Source organism: Corapipo altera, unplaced genomic scaffold, assembly GCF_003945725.1.
Source record: "Corapipo altera isolate COAL_440 unplaced genomic scaffold, ASM394572v1 305, whole genome shotgun sequence".
NCBI lineage: Eukaryota > Metazoa > Chordata > Aves > Passeriformes > Pipridae > Corapipo > Corapipo altera.
The window spans coordinates 14,133-29,172 of record NW_020885011.1 but is presented as its reverse complement, the minus strand read 5'-3'; the positions used below and the strand labels follow the sequence as shown (position 1 = coordinate 29,172).

General features: G+C 43.3%; 2 protein-coding genes across 7 annotated transcripts in view; one reads left to right on the top strand and one right to left on the bottom strand.

Annotated features, from left to right (window-relative positions):
• The window catches only part of GPS1 (G protein pathway suppressor 1), a 10,244-nt gene extending 601 nt beyond the window's left edge, over positions 1-9,643 (top strand). Inside the window, exons 1-14 of one of the 3 annotated variants that reach the window (XM_027667470.1) lie at positions 143-231; positions 1,758-1,850; positions 2,187-2,368; positions 3,154-3,318; positions 3,503-3,638; positions 3,790-3,867; positions 4,235-4,295; positions 4,696-4,781; positions 5,250-5,344; positions 6,466-6,571; positions 6,929-7,009; positions 7,138-7,275; positions 7,514-7,648; positions 8,380-9,643. In XM_027667470.1, the coding sequence (XP_027523271.1) occupies positions 199-231; positions 1,758-1,850; positions 2,187-2,368; positions 3,154-3,318; positions 3,503-3,638; positions 3,790-3,867; positions 4,235-4,295; positions 4,696-4,781; positions 5,250-5,344; positions 6,466-6,571; positions 6,929-7,009; positions 7,138-7,275; positions 7,514-7,648; positions 8,380-8,454 (1,464 nt within the window). In that variant the 5' untranslated portion in view covers positions 143-198 and the 3' untranslated portion in view covers positions 8,455-9,643. Of the gene's footprint in view, positions 1-142; positions 232-1,757; positions 1,851-2,186; positions 2,369-3,153; positions 3,319-3,502; positions 3,639-3,789; positions 3,868-4,234; positions 4,296-4,695; positions 4,782-5,249; positions 5,345-6,465; positions 6,572-6,928; positions 7,010-7,137; positions 7,276-7,513; positions 7,649-8,379 lie in introns of those variants that run through there. The other 2 variants (XM_027667471.1, XM_027667472.1) reach the window with 2 other exon arrangements.
• Positions 9,644-10,864: 1,221 nt separating this feature from the next.
• DUS1L (dihydrouridine synthase 1 like) overlaps positions 10,865-15,040 on the bottom strand; it is a 17,112-nt gene continuing 12,936 nt past the window's right edge. For 3 of the 4 annotated variants that reach the window (XM_027667474.1, XM_027667475.1, XM_027667477.1), the window contains 2 exons: positions 14,868-14,943; positions 14,134-14,492 (listed from right to left, as the gene is read on the bottom strand). In XM_027667474.1, the coding sequence (XP_027523275.1) occupies positions 14,341-14,492; positions 14,868-14,943 (228 nt within the window). In that variant the 3' untranslated portion in view covers positions 14,134-14,340. Of the gene's footprint in view, positions 10,918-14,133; positions 14,493-14,867; positions 14,944-15,040 lie in introns of those variants that run through there. The other variant, XM_027667476.1, reaches the window with a different exon arrangement.

The following is a 15,040-nucleotide window of genomic DNA, read 5'->3' as shown; positions in this document are numbered from 1 at the left end:
AGGTGGCGGCGGCCCCGCGCAGGGAGCGCCCGGAGGTTGCCGCGCCGCCGCAGCGGGGCCGAGCGGGGCCGCGGCCCCTTTAAGAGCTTCACCTGCCGGACGCGGCCCGGCGGCGGCGCGCGGCCCGGAAGCGGAAGCGGCCCGGAAGCGGAAGCGGGGCGGGCGGGGCGGGAGCCGGAAGCGGCGGCTGAGGGGACGATGCCGCTGCCCGTCCAGGTCTTTAACTTGCAGGTAACGGGGCAGCCGCGCCCCCCGGCCCGTACCCGCGCGGTCCGGCCCCGCCGCGTTCCGCGCACCTCTCGCGCAAGGTCCGGCATCCTGGCCCGGCCGCGGGCGCGCTGTGGCCTTCCCCGTGGACTCCGCGGGAAGGGGCCGCTGTCGGCAGGCCCTGGGCCCTCGTTCGCCCTTCCGTCGGGTCCGGCTGTGTCGCTTCCGCCGCCGTTGGCGACGAGCAACCCTCAGCCGAGCGTCATGCGGTCCCCGCCGCGGCCCCGCGCTCGGGTCCCGCGCTGTGCGCGCCGTAGGCAGGGCCGAGGCTCTCGAGGAGGGCGTGGTGAGGCTGCCGGTGAGAAGGACTTGAGAGTCTGCAGTGCAGAGGAGAGCCCTGGGAGTCCCGAGGGGTCGGTGACACTCGGTACCTGCGCAGGCGATCCTTTGCGGGTTTCAGCAGTAGCAAGTTCTCTGTCAGGGCACGGGCTTGTGGGAAGTGAGGCACAGGATGAAGGACAGTTCAGCTTCCAGCTCTGCCCCTTCGTCAGTGACAGGTCTGTACTGAACCCCCCTCCAGCAGTAGGTCACTCCTCTTCCTCCGGAGTACAGCAGGAGACTTCGGCTCAAGTGCCATTTTATCAGCCTGTGAAAGTCCTGGTGAGGTGCCTTCAACAGGGTGCCTACTATGGTAGTCTTACACAGCCTAAACAAAGCAACCCTGGCACTTAGTGTTTATGATATGAGAAAAAAGATAAGGGAGATAAAAATGGAAAAAGTAATGGTCTCAACTTGTGGTGACTTAACTGTTTTTATGCATGTTTTTCCTGAGTTGTGATCTAGACAATAAAACTCTTCTTTGCACCCTCTCTCCCTTTCTTTCATGGAAAGATTATTATACTAGGAAACAAACTTTTACATGCTTCACTTGCTTTTGCTTCAGATTTTTGGCAATTCCACATCAGTGTTGAGGTATGTGTGTATTTGGTATGTACCAGTTTGTGAAAGAATAAACAGGCTGTGGGTGAATGTAATTTTTAGACTTAGGAAGTCTGTATCTGCCCTGTTCCTTCTCACAGCAAAACTCCAAAAACAGAAACCATCAACCCAATAAAAAAAAAAAAGTCAGTTTTTGATTTCTTAACAGACAGTAAAGTTAATAAAAACATGGAAACAATTTGGTGTTGATGGAAGCAAGGTGGTTGGCATTTCTTGAACTGAGTGTTAATGCCTGCTCTTGCTCAAGGAAGAGAAATGGACTGTCACTTGGAATTTGGCATGCATACCTGACATACTTTGTAAAATCAGATTTATTGACCCCTTCTTGCTTGATAATCTACCAAGACAAATAAAGGGTTCTGTGTGAACGCTGAGCCGTGCTGACCAGTGGGTTGCTAGAGAAAAATCCTAAATATATCAAAAGACTGAGGAGTGCTTTTTCATTTTTAAAATTTTACATGTATTTAAGCAAGTCTTTAATAGGTTGAATCACATAGTTGTTTCCTGCTCAAATGTAATAAGCTACTTTTGACCTCCTTTTGCTATTCTAGGGTGCAGTGGAGCCCATGCAGATTGACGTAGATCCACAAGAAGATCAGCAAAATTCACCTGATATCAACTATGTGGTGGAGAACCCCACACTGGTACGTGCTCTGCTGAGGGCTGTGGGGACATTTCTTGAGTGTGGCCTCTTCCTTTAAGGATTTGGAAAAAATCCCTTTTGAAAAAAGTTAAAGCTGATTAGTCTTAACAGACAGCTGAAATTTAGAAAAGGTAATTGTAGTATACTGCATATTTCTGAGGATGTTACTAATGTTTGAAGAAAGCATGGACTAATCTTACCTGATTTTTTTATTTGTCTGAGTCGTGTTGCCCTCCTTGAAGGGGTCAGGTCTGCAGGAAAACCTGTGCAGGTCACAGTGCAGTAGCCTGATTTTGTGTGTCCATCTCCACCTTCTGAGGCCAGGCTTTGTTGGCAGGATTTGGAGCAGTATGCATCCAGCTACTGTGGGCTGATGCGAATCGAGCGGCTGCAGTTCATTGCTGATCACTGTCCACAGCTGAGGGTGGAAGCTCTCAAGATGGCTCTGTCATTTGTCCAGAGAACTTTCAATGTTGACGTGTATGAAGAAATCCACAGAAAGCTGTCTGAGGCCACCAGGTACTAAGAAGTCATGGGAATATGGGGAGCTTTCCTGAAAGGGTTTAAACTGATGTGCCACAGTGGAAGACTTTGCATGTAATACCACAGTGTTCCTTATGGAAATTGTCTTTGCCCTTAGAATTTTATAACAGTGAAATGTGTGTTCAGGCCTAAGGTTCTCATGCTTTTTTAAAAGATAAAGCGCAGAAATCTTAGTGTTTTTAAAAGCTGCAGGTAGATATTGAGTTGAGTTTAGTCCATGCAACTGCTTCAAATATTAATGAACATAGTTGTTTTTCCTTAGGTAGATTATGGTGACGAAACCTCTTCTATATGATTCTGTGGTCATAAGTTAAACCTAATCTAACTCTTTGCCTTGTTTTGGTTTGTTTTTAACTTTTTCCCCCTCTAACAACAGGTTTGCTCTTGAGAATAGCCATTGACACCTGACTTATCCATCTACATTTCTTATCTTTGCATTATTTTTGTTGCTATGTCTATTTGATGATTTTTTGTCTGTTTTGCCCTGGGAATCTTTAGCATGTGTGTATGACAGTACATTCATCCTAAGATCATAGGATAATTTTGAGAAGTCTTTGTAAACGTCTGTGATGCTTATGTTACTGTTTGTACTGGAAATCTTATCAGTCTTTTTCTTTTTTCCCCACTATCCTTGTTTTCTCTTTGATGATCTATTTTGTGTATGCAGTACTGTTTGTTAGGGTAGCAGTGCCAGGCACTTAGCAGACCTCTGTTTTGGAAAGTTTGCAGCCTAACATTAAGCTCTGTTCAAATGCTTTCAGAGAACTGCAGAATACACCTGATGCTGTCCCCGACAGTGGAATTGAACCCCCTCCTCTTGACACAGCTTGGGTCGAAGCTACGCGCAAAAAAGCTCTTCTTAAACTGGAGAAACTTGACACAGATCTGAAAAATTACAAAGGGAACTCCATCAAGGAGAGTATCAGGTGAGATGCAGAAGGCTCTGCTGGAGCAAGAAAGAGCATTTTGCTCCTCCGTGCACTTAACACAGGATGTTAACTAAGGCATTCACTGCCTTAGGTCAGTGTGTTGAGTTACTTGATTGGAACAAACTGACTTTGTCCCTTTCTGAGCACCCAGTTCATTGGTGTTTTAATTCCTGTGCTCCAGGAGAGGCCATGATGACTTAGGTGATCATTATCTGGATTGTGGGGACCTCAGCAATGCTCTCAAGTGTTACTCACGAGCCCGTGATTACTGCACCAGTGCTAAACATGTCATCAACATGTGTCTCAATGTCATCAAGGTAGGAGGGTTGGCAGGAAATGGTATTTGGTTCTTGCTGATACCTGCTGCAACGTCCCCCCGTACTTTGGTCTTGTGTCTGCAATGATGAGGCTTATCTAAGGAACCCCGTTTATCCATGGCTACCCCACGTTGTTTCTGGCTCTTTACAGGTCAGTGTCTACCTCCAGAATTGGTCTCATGTTCTGAGCTACGTAAGCAAGGCTGAGTCTACACCAGAGATTGCAGAAGTAAGCTCCTGCTTTTTAACTTGCATGAGTTTTCCCTTTGTTTTCTGTTTCCAAAATCTGTAAAGCAATTTCTTCCTTTCTCCCTTTATGACTTGCTCCATATAAGACTTCCTCCTCAGCTGCTATACTATTCCTTTTGAGGTCATTGTTGCTTTTCTTCCATGATATATGTGTACAAAGTCTGACTCATGGTAAAAACAGATACTTCCCATCCTCAGTTCTTACCATATTTCCTAGACAAATAAGATGAAGTTATCTTGCCATTGAGATTTGCAAGTTAATTATTAGGATAAAATATCCTGAAGACACTTGTAAGCAAAATAGTTTTTGTACTGCTTGCTCACTACTGCTTTGTTTTATGCTTTAGCAAAGAGGAGAAAGAGACAGCCAGACACAAGCAATTCTCACCAAACTGAAATGTGCAGCAGGTGAGCGAGTCCTTCAGCTTCCTGGATGGTTTGCCTGTCTTTCTGCTTGTTAGCTGTCCATAGGGCTCTTGGGCAATAGTGTGGGCTTGGCTTATTTTTTCTCTTAGTTTGACACACTTTTTATTTCTGCACTAGACATGCAAAATGTAATGAAGCCGATGAGATAGAACTGCTGGCTGTTTTTTGCCTTCTCTTTTTTCTCCCTGAGTTTCTTCAGAGAGGATACCAGTGTGAGTCAATGTAGCTCAAGGGATGCTTGATACAGTCTGAGAATCTTGTTTTACTTCAGTAGTGAAGGCACTAGCAACCATATGGGGGCCCCTCCTACTTCCCAGACTTTGCAATTTCTCCTAATTTGTATACTATCATAAACAAAGGACTAACTTTTTCTGGTTCCTAGGCTTGGCCGAACTAGCTGCCCGGAAGTACAAACAGGCAGCAAAGTGCTTCTTGTTGGCATCATTTGATCACTGTGATTTCCCTGAGGTGAGGACCAAGAGGGAGCTCTGTGCAGGTCTTGGAGGGGATGTAACTCTTTTAAGTATTAGGTTGTAAAATTCAGGTATTGTAGTTATTCTTGCAGCACTCCTGTATAGTTTGGTGGTGCAGTGCACCTTGCTGGTTGGTTGGTTTGTTTAACAAAAAGTCTCTGTTCTTGGGTTCTCTAAATGTTCTACTCTAGATCGCATAGGAATTACCTGTGATATTTGTATTTTTGTGTAACTCAATCAAAAAGCTGTTGGAATTGATGTCTGCTCTCTTAGTGGTGTCACTGCTCAGGCCCTCTCACCCCACACACTGGGTGAGAGCAAGCTGAGTGGTTCCACTGCATTTGACAAGGACTAATCCTGTCACTGAATGAAGGAAAGGCCTGGGATAGAATACTTAATGCCAACCTTACACTGTTTTAGTAGTCAGTGACAGCTCTCTCTCTGTCTCTCCCTCTCCCCATAGCTGTTATCTCCCAGCAATGTGGCTGTGTATGGTGGGCTCTGTGCCCTTGCCACCTTTGACCGTCAGGAACTGCAACGAAATGTTATCTCCAGTAGGTGAGTGATGCCTTGAGTGATGTTTGTATGTACTGGATATTTTTTGGGACATGGGACTTTGGTTGAGAGTAGATTCTGGCAGCAGAATAGCTTTCTCATACAGGGGAGAAAGAATCACTGAACCTTAGTTTGGCTTTAGCATTAAGTGGTGTTTCACTGTCTAAAACACAGTGGTTAATCATAGCTGAAATTTTCATAGTATAACTTTCCAATCCAGGTCAGATCCAGCATCTGCACAGCCCAGTTGTCTGTCTCCATCAGTGGTCCATATCAGATATTAAATCAGAGGGACACAGCCCTTTTTCAGAGGCAACCGTTAAGATAATTTCCTTCATGTTGTCCCTTGTTCTGGTGTATGTTAATTGTTAAAACAATTTAGTAATTGTTAGTACACCTTGCATTGTAATCTAACTAGGACATGTGCAAGGTTAATGGAGTTATGGTCTTTGGAAGAAAGTGGATATTTGTGTGTCATAGATCGAATTGCAATGGCACTGAATTCCTGTCAGCGAGGTGTATGGAAGCAGTAAATTTAAATTAATGTGGAAAAAGGGTTGTTTCCCTTTTTTATGAATTGATTCATAGAGTGAGATCCCAAAGTTCAGAAGTCTGTGATGGAGAATTGGGAGTGTGCTGAGCAAGAGTGTGCATCCCAAAGATCTGCCACACTCACGATGAGTTATTTCTCTGAGATAGTGGCGTGCTTGACCTGCCTTTGGCATGCTGTACTTAACAGAGGCTGTGCTTTGAAAGGGAACACAAAGCTGACCAGTGCAGACTGCAGGGTATACACAGCTGTGGCCTACTGTTTTCTGGTGACGTATCCTGATTTTGATCTATTCACACGCATTTTTTTGTTTTGTGTGGACAAACACTCGTACTACTTAGTTTGACAAAATTCTCTTGCCTTCCTTCACCACAGCTCTGATGCTGTGCTGCCTTTCTCTGTGTTGCAGGCTCCCAGCTGTGCTGAAATTGGACTGTCTGGTCCATTAGAGAGCAAATTATTGGAATCTTTAAATGATAGTGAGAGTTTGTAACCTTGCAACTTGGATTGATGAGGTTATGGGGTATTTAAGTGATGGGTTCCAATGTCTGATCACTGCCATCTTTATCTGTAGCTCCTTCAAATTGTTTTTGGAGCTGGAGCCACAGGTTCGTGACATCATTTTCAAGTTTTATGAATCTAAATATGCTTCATGCCTGAAGATGCTGGATGAGATGAAGGTGAGTTGTAGGAGAGCAGTGTAGAACAGACCCTAAAAGTTCCCTTTGCCTAGCCTTTTGTGAGAAGCAGTGACTGGCAAAAGTAGCTACTTAGAGTGTTCGGCTCTTCTGTGTCTTCTGTTTCCTGACATGGTGAATGGAAATTGGGAGCACTTTGTTGGTAGAGGGTGACAGAAATGATAAAGGTTCTAAATATATTGCTAGTTCTTTTATTCCTTCTTGTTTTATCATATTGCTTTGCAGTAGTGTAATATCCTTAAGGTTTAAGTATATACACATAAATGTTTCAGAAAATGGGAATAATATATTTTTCCAGGTTGCTTCTCAGCTTCTGATGTGTTTTATTGTTTTGCACAGGACAACCTGCTGCTGGATATGTACCTTGCACCTCATGTCAGGACACTCTATACCCAGATTCGAAATCGTGCCCTTATCCAGGTAATTGTTCCTGTCATCTTGAGAGGTAGATGAACAGGGAGACAGGCCATCTCTTTGCAATTTTTTTCCCCCTGATTTTTCAGAGGATGGAGAGTACTCTTGGCAACTGAGTATTTTCTTCTTCTTAGTACTTCAGTCCCTATGTGTCGGCAGACATGCGCAAGATGGCCACTGCTTTTAACACCACAGTGGCTGCTCTGGAAGATGAACTCACTCAGCTGATCCTGGAGGGACTGATCAATGCCAGAATAGACTCGCACAGTAAGGTGAGTGCATTTCAGTCATGTGTTATGGACTGAACAGCTTTACTAAGATTAGAAACTTTCCATTCCTGAGACACTTGGAAGGTGCATTCATGTGCCAGGACTGGTGTGTTCAGCAGGGCTGAGCTGTTTGCAAACTCAGGCTCCATAAAGCCTGAGCTGTGTTCCCTGGTGCAAAGAGAGCTTCCTGCTGTGGAACCCTGGCACAGCTCCCGTGTACAGCTCTCTGTGTTGGTTACAGATTCTTTATGCTCGAGATGTTGATCAGCGCAGCACAACTTTTGAGAAATCCTTACTAATGGGCAAAGAGTTCCAGCGCCGTGCCAAGGCCATGATCCTGCGCGCGGCCGTCCTGCGCAACCAGATACACGTCAAGGTACGGCCGTGTCAAAAGGGCACTTAGAGACAGTGTTAAGGTTTTAATTTCTTTTTTTTAACTAAAAATATAAAAGTTGATTAATTGAAGATTCTGGAGGGGAATTAATTTTGTGTGTGCATGATTGGATAAATTCTTAAAATAGCAAATAGTAAATATTTAAGGAAATATATAAGGAACAAGTGTTTCTAGCCAATACATTAACCTCTTGTACAACTCAGAATGTCCTTTGAAGTTTATATGGTTGGCTTAATTCTGACTAATTCCTTTTGTCTAATTCTTGATAGACATACTTTTTATCTTATCAACAATTTGAAGTAACTTTTTTAGCAGATGATGTAAAAAATGCATTAATTTTTAGGAACATTGCTTCCAGGTTGCAGTTCCAAAAGGATGCCCTTAGGGGGGATAGGCCATCTGCACAGAATGTTTTCATTTTTATAGTATATTAATCCCTGTGATAACTGAATGGCAGATAGGATTAAACTGGGGCCAAAACACCTTGTATATAGTAAATAGGCTTAAAAGTTCTGATTTGACTTTTTTAGGAGAAGTTCTTGTGAACTGTAGAAGTTGTAAACACAAAGCTGTTGTTATTTATCAACTAGGGGTATGCTCTCCCCCTGCTGCAATCCTGCTGTGCTTCACCTGTGCCTCCATTTGTCTCTCAGGAAGCAGGGTGTGGGATATTTGCGCATCACTAATTAGGATGTGTTTTGGTCTTGTTGCAGTCTCCTCCCAGAGAAGGCAGCCAAGGGGAGCTCACTCCAGCTAACAGCCAATCCAGGATGAGCACCAATATGTGAAAAACTTCGTGCACTACCAACAGAAATGGTCCCTCAGGACTGTACCCAGTGTCTCACCCACTAACTGCTGAGCTTCACAAACTGTCCCTGTCTCCCTCACTTCTTGCTCGGATTGAGAGGGTCAGGGCTGATGGTGGATAACATGAATATTCCAATAACTTCAATTCTTCTTGAAAAGAGATTCTTTCTAAAAAAAGCATCCCTGCAATGGGTCATCATTTCAGTTTTGGTAGAACATCTTCCTCCATTCTCCTTCCACCACTCCATAAAGAGCTGTCAGGTTATTCATACAGATGCTGAGTTGAGAGTTTTTCAGCTGCTATTAGTTTTCTTATTTCTAAGCTGCAAAAATAGTTGAATGGACAGGCATGATATAAGATTAATTTTGCTGGCCTGAAAGTATTGCCTTGATTTTGAGCAATGCTGAGCTTTCTGTTTTCCAGATAAACGTACAAATGCATTGCTCTCAGTTATGGAGCTAGAGTTCTGATGGGAGAGATTTCCTTTGAGAAACTCTGAGTGAATTTTCACCTGCACCAGAAAATGTCATCGCTTCCATGTATTCAGTCACAGGCCTTTATTTTAGGGTTTTATGTTTACCTGCATCCAGGTTCTCTCTCTCTGGTCTCTGTTTTCAAAGACCTGTTTCCTGATGCATTTCCCACTTGTGTGTGGCCTGGCTTTGGGGTCCAGTGTTATCATAGCAGTAAATCTCTGCTTCATGCAAATATTGCTTCTTGTCCAGTCTTACTGCCGTAGCGTGTGATGGTTTCCCCACATGTGCAACAGCTGTTTCTGGTAGCATGGATAAATGCCATAAAACATGACTCAAGTCTTGTGGAAGCACTGAAAACAGTCAGTCTGGGTGTCCAGTCTCCAGGTGCATTTATTCTGCTTTTCCTTTTATAAAGGGGTCAAATGTGGCAGCCCAGGGGGGGTGTGTGTGTGTTTTTTCGTCCTGTGTTCATGAAAGGAGATATGCACTGAATTTTCTGAAGTCACTGCAGCCTTGTATACATCTAATCCATAAGGCGAGCTGAGAATTTTGATCCAACCCTGAGTGGTCTGGTAACTGACTACAGATGTTACTGTTAATGCGTTCATGCTTGTGTTTTGCTTTTTTTTTTTTAATAAGTTGTTATATCTAGTGCATTAAACAGCAGGATTAAAAAGCTTCTGAGTATTTGGAGTTCTGTGTTAAAGTTGGGGTTTAGGTATTTTGTTCTCAAGCCCAATGCTAAACTTCATGATGTTTTGTAGGCCACTGTGTCTATGACTTAGGTGCTGAAAATGGAAACAGTAGTTCCTGTGAGGTTTTTGGTTAAATGTCTTCCATTTTGCCATGGAAAAATTCTCCCGTGATTGAGGGGAGAACTTTGCATTGGGCATCACTGATGGCCAGTTTAGTGAGAAAGGCAGGTTGAGTTCTCGGGTAAATTGCTGTACATCCTTAGAGAAATGCAGGAAAACTACTGCAATGCCTTCTGTTCATGCAGAAGGAAAACCTTTCAGCCCTATAATGCTGCTTAAACATTCTTGCTTTCTTCCCAAAACGGGCCACTGATATTTATAAACAAGAAGATCTTATGCTCTGTTCTTTAAAAGGTGGTTTTGCGTCTCAGTGAAGTGCATCCTGTCAGGTGGCTCTCTGTGCTTTTACTGTATGACTGTCCCTCCCTGGAAGCTTTCTGCTGCAGGGCTCCTCGGTGGTCAGTGATGTCCTGAGCTGGCTGGAGTCTCTGCGGTCTCACTCAGCAGCTGCTCGCATACGTCCCTTCACAGCCACACGGGGCCCACGAGGTGGACACAGCAGTTTCCAGCTCTTGCTGTGGCCCGAGGCCATTCTGTAGCTGGGGCAGAAGTGATCAGTTTTCTTCTCCACAAAAATGCTTGCAGCCTCTTCTGAACAGATCGAGCATTTCTCTTTTAGTGCTTAGTTCACTGGCATCATGGATGCTTTTGTGTAGAATTACCGGTATGTAACTCTCTCCTTTAGCCTGTGAAAGAAGCTGCTGTTGCTTTAGGATATTGCAGATGTGAGTCAGAGCTGTCCAGGCATGTTTCTTCTAGACATTGTCCAATGCCTGCCTCAGTCCTGCCTGCCAGTCCCAAAACATAGAAAAAATAACAGTGTGGATATAGTTCTGGGTAACTTGTATTCAGAAGCAGTTCCACCCGGTAAAAATTATTCTTACCTTAAATTTCTAAATAATTTCCCAAGTAATAAATGGGAAAATGGTAACTAACAATTTTCAGTGATTCCCTGTGACCACCAAGGCCATTCAGTGGATGAAGTTTTGTGGGATGCAGCATGTCAGTACGTCTTAAGATATGATCAGAGGTACTCATTTAAATGGATTTCATGAACTCATGTAGCACTTTTTTATTGATAAGGAAATGCCAGTGGTAGACCATGATGGGGTCCTCAGACAATGTAAATCCTGCTTTCTTTACGTGACTTACCTAGGAATAAAGGAAAAACAGTTGGAAAGAACCTTGGCAGAACCACTATTAGTGGTAATGTAGAAACTGCCATTATGAGATTTGTGTTGGAGTAGTTGGGTGTGACTGGCAATTATCTGTCGAGATCTCATCCAGCACAGTGGTCTGTGCTGCCGAGATCTGCAGCAGGGGGTCTGTAAGAGGAGATTATGGACTGTGGCTGGTGCAGCATCAGCTGTGAGCTGTTGTGGCTGAAAGGCTTCAGCGGGTGAAGGAGAAAATATCAAGAGTTGGGTCTTTGCCTCAGGCCATGTGCATATGGTCTGTACCACTTCCTGGGACCCTGCAGCAATGGTCTCAGCATTACTTCCTAACTCTAGCTGAAATTTCAGCATTGTTCCATCCTCTGGACAGCTCCCAAAACTGCAGCTGAACAAGGTATTAGTTCTGATACATGGAATGCAATATAAACTTTCAGAAAAAATAAATGAGGAAACTTTAACAATAGCAATGATGCTTCTGAAAAAGACCCATCATGCATAGCTAGTAAGTGCTTGTCAAGCATTGATTTATTTTTTTTTTTAAGAGTAAAGTCTCAGCAGATTTAATTTGACTATTTGAGATTCTTATGCCATCTTCTTTGTTACTCTGTGAAGCAGCTGGCAGTGGGTGAGCAGTGTGCTCCACAGGACAGTGCTCTTAGTATTTCCTACACCATCTGCTGGTGAGGACTGAGGCTGAGACAAGTCAGTGTTTCACTTTTCTGATAGTCCATCAGCTGTGAATTTGTAGTGGGGTGAGAACTACCAAACTGGTGCGGAACTGACTTCTGCTTCCTCTGATGCTGTTAGGGAATAGGGAAAGGATTACTATCTGCTTTTCAAATAAGCTTTGTGCTTCAGCTGATGTTATTTTGGCTTCTGTGTTCCTATGGATCTCTGAATTCCACTCAACATCTTATGGGGTTGCTGTTGTAGTTTCAGACCGCCTCGTAGGATAACTTGATCAGGCTAAATTAATTTGAATGCGAACAGAAACTGGCTAATAGGGTATGTCAAGCTGTAAGAGAAATGTTCAAGATTCAGTAATTAAAAGTTTGGTAAATTCATAATGCAATTAAGGTAGTTTCTTGACAGCAAAGAAATAATTCAAGCTTCAGCTTCAGTAGGCTTATTAAAAGCTACAGACTGAAGGGCAGCTGCATTAGCAAGAGGTGGTCTAATTCAAACAAGAACTCAAGTGGCAAGACCTGAAAATCTTAGATGATAGATTAGGATGGGTAATCTTCTTGTCCCTGGCCCCACAGATACCACTGTTTCAGTTCTCCAAACGTTCTGCAGCTCTGGCTTTGACTGTTGTATTCCCAGTGCCTGTAGTTTATGTAACTGTGAAGCCTCTGTGTGCATATAGTTTGTACCCTATAAATACATGCTGAGATATGGGAGTTTCAGTCTTTGTTTTGATGCACTTTTTGTCTTCTTGATTTTTTTTTAATATTTTCTCATATTTTATAAGCTGGTTGCCAAATAAAGGCAGTTGGCTTTCTTTTTGTCAGGTGAACTAATTACGTTTTCTTGTGTGCCTCTGAAAATAGATTTAGATATGAGAATCAAATTTCCCTCAAACTTGAAGACTGTGCATCATTTTCAGCATCATTCTATATGCAGAGCACTGCCTTTTCATCCCTCTACTCCAGTAAAATTAGTGTATATCTTCTTAAGGGCCTTTGAAACAGAAACAAAATAGGCCATTACCTTGCTGAGTTGGCAGACTACAATTTTTTTATTGGAGATAAACAGGATAATTAGTGTATTACCTTGCCTGAAAGTAATCCCTTGTTAGTGCAGGTGCAGGTGTGCCTGGTGTGAATGGGAACCAGTTCGGCTTTGCTCATTTTGTAATTGGGCCTCTGAGTTCACAAGCGCTGGTTTGTGACCCAGGGGCCACCTGGACAGTTTTGCCTTGGTAACTGCAACGTTGGCATCTCCCAGAATGGCTGTTGAAAGTTCAGGTGAAACTTTTTTTCCATTACCGTGGTGATTTGTAGCTGGATGCACAGAGGGAGGTCTGTGTTGCAGTGCTGAGCTGAGCAGCTCTCCAGCCCTGTTCAGTTTTTCAGCCTCCAGCCCTGCCACAGGACAGGAGTGAACAGGGTAAGCTCTGTCTGCATTTCTCCATTGCACCTGTTAAGAAATGCCTTGGGAGGGAGGTCGGGACAAATATACTCTAAATACTAATTCTGTATAGAAATGTGTCCAATTAGTGTTCTCAAGTATAAGGCCCTTCCTGAATTTAGGAGCCGGAAACCAGCTTGATCATTCCTTTGCACTGGGAAGTGATTCTGTGATGGGACTGTATTTGGGAGAGGTGTTCTAAAATCTGTGTGGGTATGATGACAGAACCTCTCCCCCAGCCCAGTCCCTGAACTGGTTGTTTCGCGTACAACCGTCTTTTCGGACTTCATAAATTTTCTCTGGCACAGGGAGGAGGAGAATGATAACTTTCTGATGTTTTTGGGAAACTGTAAATGGGAAGGGGTTGGTTAAGCCGTTTGAAAAACAGCATAATGAACATTGAGCTTTTTTGCTAGAAGAGGGGGGAATAGACCACGAAACTCAAAATACCTGACAGCTTTACGTGTATGTCTGAGGTGAGAGGTGGACTATTTCCCCAAGATGGTGGGAGAGGTGGTTTCCAGTTCCCATCTCTAAAAAAGTCATGTGTAGACCTGGTTTTGACACACTTCTCTCAGAATTTATCAGGTGTGAAGGAGAAAGAATGATCATATAATAAAATATAAGACTTTGAGCAGGGAAAGGTTCACGAACTTGGTTCCAACTTACCACATAATTTTAGACAACCTGCTCTGTTAAAATAGAGATTTTATCTTCCCCTAACCTTTGGCTCATGGAAGACTTAAGTTTTATCATACTGTAAGAAACTAATAATTGTTAATGTGGTTATAGCTACATCTTACAGTTTTAAGTTCACATTTCCCAAGTACTGCTGCATTCCTTTCTGCATTGAAAGCATGGCCTGCTAAAACACAGACAGATGTGACACATTTTCTGTTAGTGAGGAAGTCACTGATGTTATTTTTAGTATGCCAGAAAGCTGTTCTAATACAATAAATTTATTTCCCAGTATTAAAAACAGGACATGAAGGGTTAATGAACATACAAAGGGCAGAGTGTTATGGCAGCTTATAGAGGTTGCCCCCCACCCAAAAATGCAGCATTTTCAGTCTTTAAAACACAGCATGAGACCTTTAATTGCATCCTTTTTATTTCAAATGCAGGATAATTCCCTGAGTAAGCAGTTTTTTACTTAAATAAAACTTCTCCAGAACTGAATCATGTGGAACAAGTTCACACAGCTGATGGTTCTTTGGCCCAGGGAAGCAGTGGCCTGGCAGGAGCTCTTGGACTGTTCATTTCCAAAGCTTCACACTGCACTGTCACCAGCCTCTTTCAGCACCACAGCCTCCCCCACCTCTGCCTCTCCTCTCTGACTCATCTCTGGGCTTTGAATTCCTCTTTGACTGTGCTGCCATGAAAGGGATTTTTCATACTTGGTCTTAAAAAGTAATCCATGACCTGAAGAAGCAAGGAAGGGACAAAAAAACCCAAACGAACAACCTGAAATGAGATGACTGCACTGTTAAACGGAACACCTCATTCCTTAAAAAGAATGTGTCCTTATAGTCTGGAAACTGCATCCCAAGGCTTTGAAAGTAGAAGAAATAACACACATAAAGGAAGAGCAGGCTTTTAAAATCCTACTATAAACTTTTAGATAGCTATGTATGTAGATTTTAACACACACCCACAACCCATAACCCAAAGACTGAAGTAATGAATATACAGGTAAGGTATTGTTTAGGCACGAACCCCACTCAGACACGATCTTCCTGCCACATACAGGGGAGATGAAATGTTTGCTTGGTGCCTGGTAAGGCCAGGTGCACTTACCTGGACAGTCTGCTGTCTCCTTGAATGCTCTTTTCTTACAGCATCCTCGGCACATGTTAAACACACATTTATTGCCCTGGGTTGGGATGGGAGTGTAAAGAAGCTTGTATCAGTGAAAAGAAAATTATTACTGTTTACTATAATAAGCAACAATACAGCTCTGCACATTCAGA